The sequence below is a fragment of the Pangasianodon hypophthalmus genome, chromosome 7 (genome assembly GCF_027358585.1).
Source record: "Pangasianodon hypophthalmus isolate fPanHyp1 chromosome 7, fPanHyp1.pri, whole genome shotgun sequence".
Lineage (NCBI taxonomy): Eukaryota > Metazoa > Chordata > Actinopteri > Siluriformes > Pangasiidae > Pangasianodon > Pangasianodon hypophthalmus.
Window position 1 is genome coordinate 1,541,514 of NC_069716.1, and position 6,223 is coordinate 1,547,736.

The 6,223-nt window shown below is 36.1% G+C and overlaps 1 protein-coding gene across 1 annotated transcript; it reads left to right on the forward strand.

Annotated features, from left to right (window-relative positions):
* Positions 1 to 1,371: 1,371 nt before the first annotated feature.
* On the forward strand, positions 1,372 to 5,615 carry mrpl18 (mitochondrial ribosomal protein L18). The gene is made up of 4 exons (XM_026947404.3): positions 1,372 to 1,645; positions 3,338 to 3,506; positions 3,635 to 3,869; positions 5,488 to 5,615. Exons 1-4 carry the CDS (start codon positions 1,558 to 1,560, stop codon positions 5,557 to 5,559), a joined length of 564 nt encoding a protein of 187 aa, XP_026803205.1. The 5' UTR covers positions 1,372 to 1,557; the 3' UTR covers positions 5,560 to 5,615.
* The last annotated feature ends 608 nt before the right edge of the window (positions 5,616 to 6,223 follow it).

The following is a 6,223-nucleotide window of genomic DNA, read 5'->3' on the forward strand; positions in this document are numbered from 1 at the left end:
AGACAGCGAGACAGAGAGACAGAAAGACAGACAGAGGGATTGAGAGAATAAAGGGCAGATAAACAGAGAGAAGCAAAGTCAGATGAAGAGAGAAAGAGAGATATCTGCCTCTCTGTCTTTCTGTCTCTCCGTCTGTCTCTCTATCTGTCTGTCTGTCTGTCTCTCTGTCCGTCCAACTCTTTCTCTCTTTGTCTCTTTGTCTGTCTTTCTCCCTGTTTCTCTCTCTCTCTCTCCCTCGACCACTATAACTGATGGACAGGCCACGCCTACCAGTGGAGTTTCACACACACTCTGTGAATATTTTGTGAAGGTGATAATGTGCCCTATATTATATAGTGAATAGTGTGTGTGTGTGTGTGTGTGTGTGTGTGCGCGCTTTGGGGCACTCCCCTGGAGCAACTGTTTAAGCTCAGTGTCTTCTTCAGTGACTAAAAGATTTCCATTAATATCTCTCTCGCTCTCTCTCACACACACACACACACATTTGCAAACATGCCAAGCTGAAAAGGCAGGCAGGTTAATAACTGGATCAGGGTGTGGATGGAAAACGTGGAATGGTCTCGGCAGTACAGAGCTCTCGCTGTGATGAAGTGCTTTAACGTTGTGTTGTTCTTCTGAGCTGCAAATTTCACTTTAATTAAACTGTTTATTTCTGTTTTCACAAACGCATAGTGAAGTCCAGCAGCGTCCCTCACACACCTCTGATCTTCATCTCTTCTTAAACCGTCCCTTATTACTGTATTTAATTAAAAAAAATAGTAATAATCGTTTGCTTTTATTAAATTATTTACGTTTGTTGTAACTTTGTCAGAGATCTTATTTTCTCATTATCATTTAATTAATATTTAATTAAAATCTCCTAGAATGTATGCCTGGAACTCCAGGTAGTTTGCAGTGAAATGTTTGTGGATCCTGTAACAAGACAGCAATGTTTTCTACCAAAATAAAGCAAAAAATATCTAATAAATTATTCAGAAATAAACCAAATAAATTTGTAATAATTTAATCTGAAATCTGTATACTTTAAAGGAACAGTTATCTTTAATAAAAAAAAATAATACAAGTGTTTGTGTGTTTTTAATTTTATAATTACTTATATATTTATTGGTTTGTTATTTGTGTGTTTGTTTGTTTTTTAATTGAGGTTTGTGTACATGGTCCAGGACAAATGTCTGTACATACATAAATAAAAGATTACATTAACTACAAATTCCTATTAATATGTATATATATGTATGTATGTATCAAAAACTGTACAATATATATTTCATTTACATTCACTTTTTTTTTTTTTGCAAATTAAACATCACATTAGATGTATATCTGTCCTTTTTAATTTTGCATATTTGTCCAAAACAACATGCGCGGAACTTCAGCGTGACGCTCCTCGTCCTCAGCCGGACTGTAATCAGTGTGACACTGACAAGATGGCTGCTTACAGGAGCGTGATGGGTTTAGATCGTTAGTTCGGATTTCTGTGTGTAGTTAGTGTTTTGTGTTTGCGCAGTGTGACTCAGTGGTGTGTGTGAGTGTGTAAGTGTGTGTGTAATTGTGGTTATGGCCGCTGTTAGAGGGTTTTATCGCTCAGTCCGTCTGCTGCTGCTCGGACAGAAACACACCGAGACACGGAGCCGGGACATCGCAGGTCACACACACACACACACACACACACACACACAGACACACAGACACACACACACACACACACACACACACACACAGACAGAAACACACAAGACTGGGTTTATAGAATGATCTATCTTTCAGTTAAGTTAGAAATGACTCTTTAACACACTACATGTAGGGAAATAGTTCCATGTTGCACATGTATTTACTATATAGGGGTAGAAGCTGTTATTTCACTCCCTATGAAGTGCACTTATATAGACATGTATAAGTCTACATGTACTATATAGGGTCTAAAAATAATTATTTAGTGTCTTGTGTAGTGCACTTACAGAGGTAGTAGGTTGCTGAAACATGTAGTGTACTACATAGGGTGTAAAATGTACGATTTTCCTCCCTATGAAGGGCACACGATGGCCTGAAACCCTAGATGACCATGTAGTGTGCTAAGTACAGTGTGCTTCATAAGCTGTTAAGTGCACTTTTACAGGTAGTATGGATCTGAAGCCTGCTTAGTGGACATGTACTATATACCCTAGGGTCCTATATAGGGTGCAGACACCATTATTTTATATCCTATGAGTAGGGTGCACTTTCTATTGGATATGTAGTGCACTAAATAGGGTCTAAAAGTCATCTCCATACCCTGTGTAGTGCACTTGTACAGTAGGATGTGGAAATCTTACACAGCTTCCTGTTGGACATGTAGTGTCCTACATAGGGTATGAAATGAATGATTTCCCTCCCTAAGAAGAGCACATGACAGTGAACAACCTCATGACCTCCTAGTGGACTTTGTAGTGCACTGTATACCCTTCTATAGCAGGAACATTAGACAGCTTCTTATTGGAGATGTAGTGCACTACCTAGGGTCTAAGAAGAATTATTTCATGCCCTGTGTAGATACTAACATGCTAAAACTTGGTTATCTACCTAATGGACATGTAGTGTACTATATAGGGTGTAACATTTATAATTTCAATCCCTATGAAGGGTGCAGGAGGATACACAACCCTAGTTGACTATGTAGTGTACTAGATGTAGTGTGCTGCTTTGTAGTATAAATGGCTGGAGGTGAAGCTGCTTAGTGGACATATCGTAGGGTCCTAGAAGTGTAGTGTACTTAGAGTGTAGCCCTTGTTTTATACCCTACGAAGGGCACAGCAGGATACGCAACCCTAGTTGACTATGTAGTGTACTCAACACAGTGTGCTTCTTAACTTGTGAAGTGCACTTCTGCAGGCGGTATAGATCTGAAGCCTTGCTGCTGGACGTGTCCTACATACTGTAGGGTCCTAGAAATGTAGTGCACTACATAGGGCCTTTATTTTATTCCATTTAACATGTACTTGTATACTAGGAAACTTACACAGCTTTCTAAAAGTCATTATTTCATACCCTGTGTAGTGCACTTAAAGTAGCAGTGAGATGCTGAACCTTGGGTCACTCAGTTCTGAGAATGTGGTGCACTAGATAGGGTTTAGCACTTGTTTTATACCCTATGAAGGGCGCAGGAAGAAGTGGGAGCTCAGACAGCTTTCTGTTGGATGATGTAGTGGATTTCTGTAGGCTGTGAAGTGCACTAATGATCTAAAGCTGCATGTTGGACACACAGAAGCTGTAATTTCGCACCCTATAAAGTGCACTCATGTGGCTTTATGTAGTTTATGTGCTGTAATTAAAAGCGTTCCTCTGCCTCTGTCCTCGTCAGCGCGGAGCTGGAGTCGAGCTGCAGCAGATCCAGCGCCGGAGATCAACCAGAACCAAGACATTAATCAGACGTTTGTGAACCGAAACCCTAGAAATCTGGAACAGATGGCCATCGCGGTGAAGGACAGAGGCTGGGCCACCGTCTGGCCCAAGAGAGAGTACTACCACAGGTCTGTGTGTGTGTGTGTGTGTGTGTGTGTGTGTGTGATAGGGCGTTTATCTGTTACATATTTTTAAAAATGCTGGTGTGAGATTCATCCTCAGTGTCGCTCTTCTTCTTCTTCTTCATCTCTCTCAGGCTGGTGTTGAAGCGCTCGCAGCATCACGTGTCGGCGGCGGTGTTTTCGCGAGACTCTGACGTCCCCGTGCTCACGTGCTCCACGCAGGAGTGGGCTCTGAAGAAGCAGCTGAGCTCCACCCGCTCGGTGGCCGCGTGCCGCGCCGTGGGAGACGTTCTGGCTCAGCGATGCTGCGAGGCCGGAATCACACGACTCGTTTACCGAGAGGTTCCCTGGACCTTCCGCTCCGACGCCGTGAGTCTCCTCTCACTCTCTATCATCATCATTATTATTATTATTATCATTATTATCATTATTATTATATACTGACTCATCGCTACAGCACAGTTCATCTACAGAAATAATTATTAATTACAAGGAATGTGATAGAAAATTAATTAACAAATAGAAAGTGAGGAATGAAACATGAAAAGAGTAATAAAATAATTATACACATGGGTGGATAGAACTAAAAATAATGATGACAAAAACTTTTTTCCCCTGAAGTTTTTTTATTTTAGTAAGAAATTTCTATAGTGCCTCAGATGAGAGAGAGAGTTTTTATCTTTTTTTTTTTTTTTCGTATTGCGATAAACATTTTAGCAAACTGCCTTGTTATTAATTATGTGATAATAATTTGGAATAATTCCTTTATAAACCTGCTTTATTGTCCACATATGAAGAATTTGTCCTGATGATGAAATATTATATACTATGTTAAATTAATTAAATTAATTAAAAATTAATTATGAAATTGAAATGAAATTAATTAAAAAATATATATAAAATAGCCGACTAATCATCTGATTTGTTATTATTTTTTTCAAGAAGCTGAAAATGGATCTTAATATCAATATATTAATATTAATAGGAGAATTTTATATTTATTTCACTGATTGAGATTTTAGGAAATAGTTAAAGGCATTTTATTAAATCTTTTTACACTTGATAAATTTTTGTGTTATTTTTTATTTGAATAGAAATAACTTTTTATTGAGAATGATTTTCTTTATTTTTATCTTTTTTTAATTCACAAACTAATTGCCCTTATTCATATAAGACGTAACTAAAGGTTATGAAAATAAAATCTTTTTTTGTTCAAGGTTTTTAATTTTAGGAAGAAATCTTTGTAGTGCTACACTTGACCTTTTTATAAAAGGTTTTGTGATAAAACTTTTAGCAAATTGCCTTGATCACGATTAGGAAATGATAATTAGGAATAACTCACCTGTCTGAGTGAACTTTTATACATCTATATATATTTTTATATATCTATAAAAAAAACAATTCAAAGTAAAAATTGGAATAAACATTCTGAAAGATCATTTATAATTAAATTATATTATTGACATTTTTAATATAAAGGTGAATATTTCTTTCTTTATTTTATTGATTGTGTAAGATTTTAGGAAATAAGTAAAGCCTCTATAATCAGTTGTTGTACTGATTTATATTTTTGACTGGATACATTTCACTTTTTATCGAGTTTAACACGTTAAATTGTTTATCCATTTTCTTTTCTACTCATTATTCCTATTGGTTCTAAAAAGGAAGACATTAAACACTTTGTTAAAAAAAAAAAACAGTAAATAAATGAATTTGGTTATTAAATGATCACCTTTATGGTGGTAGCAGTAACTCCGCTTCATCCCACCACTCCGGTGTTGATTATTTTCCTGTAAAAGCACCACACACGGTGGTTTATTCCTGACATTGCGTTGCATAAATAAAGTTTGAAAACTTGCCGGGCGAACGTTTTAAGGGAGGATTATTTTTTTCAGGAATTCAGTAATTGTTTTTGTACTAAAAAGCTTCAAAAATTATAATTTAATTCTAATTAAAATAATATTTCTCGCTCTTTCATCTGTTTCAGGTCCAGACGTTTTGGACGGCCATGAAAGAGGGGGGCGTGGTGCTCAATGAACCTAAACGTAAATTTATTTAATTTTTTTCTCTCTTTTATAAATGACCTGAAGCTCTGAATAAAGATCTGAATAAACATGCTGGTGTATTTTAATTCTTAATTTTATTTTAATTTAAGTAATTCATTAGTTATATTTGTTTGGGATTTCATGCATTATAGTTTGTAGCATACAGTTATATTAGCATTATATTTTCAAATGAAATATAACAACATTCACCTTAATCACCTGATCAGCAAATCAGTTGAGAAGCAGTTCACTAAAACTACTTTAATAAATTCATAAACTATTTTAATAAATTCATATTTATTTTTTAATACAGCAAAGATTGCGCACATACTATAGATACATCAGGAATTAAACCTGAAAAAAAAAAAGATAATACATATCTGGGTTGCCAGAATACATATTAAAACCTTACGAATTAAACAAGTTAAAGGATTTTTCCATCACCAGTGGAACTATAAATACACTGATTATCTGGCAACCCTGTTTGAAATGCATGTTTAAAAGATATTACATTTCCAGATCAGAGAGAGAGAAAAAAAGCAACAGCAACAATATTTTATTACCTGATTTCTGATCTGATATCAATAAAAACAGCATCAGGATTAACTGAAACGAACATGGCACTTTTATGCGTGCTTTTTTTCCCATCAGGATTTCTTTTCTTTTGCATCGTCCCAG

Bases quoted from the DNA above. Each gene is read 5' to 3' on its own strand.
- mrpl18 (XM_026947404.3), top strand. From the start codon at position 1,558: ATGGCCGCTGTTAGAGGGTTTTATCGCTCAGTCCGTCTGCTGCTGCTC. The intron at 3,507-3,634 runs GTCTGTGTGTGT...CATCTCTCTCAG, and splicing joins AAGAGAGAGTACTACCACAG to GCTGGTGTTGAAGCGCTCGC. The intron at 3,870-5,487 runs GTGAGTCTCCTC...CATCTGTTTCAG, and splicing joins GGACCTTCCGCTCCGACGCC to GTCCAGACGTTTTGGACGGC.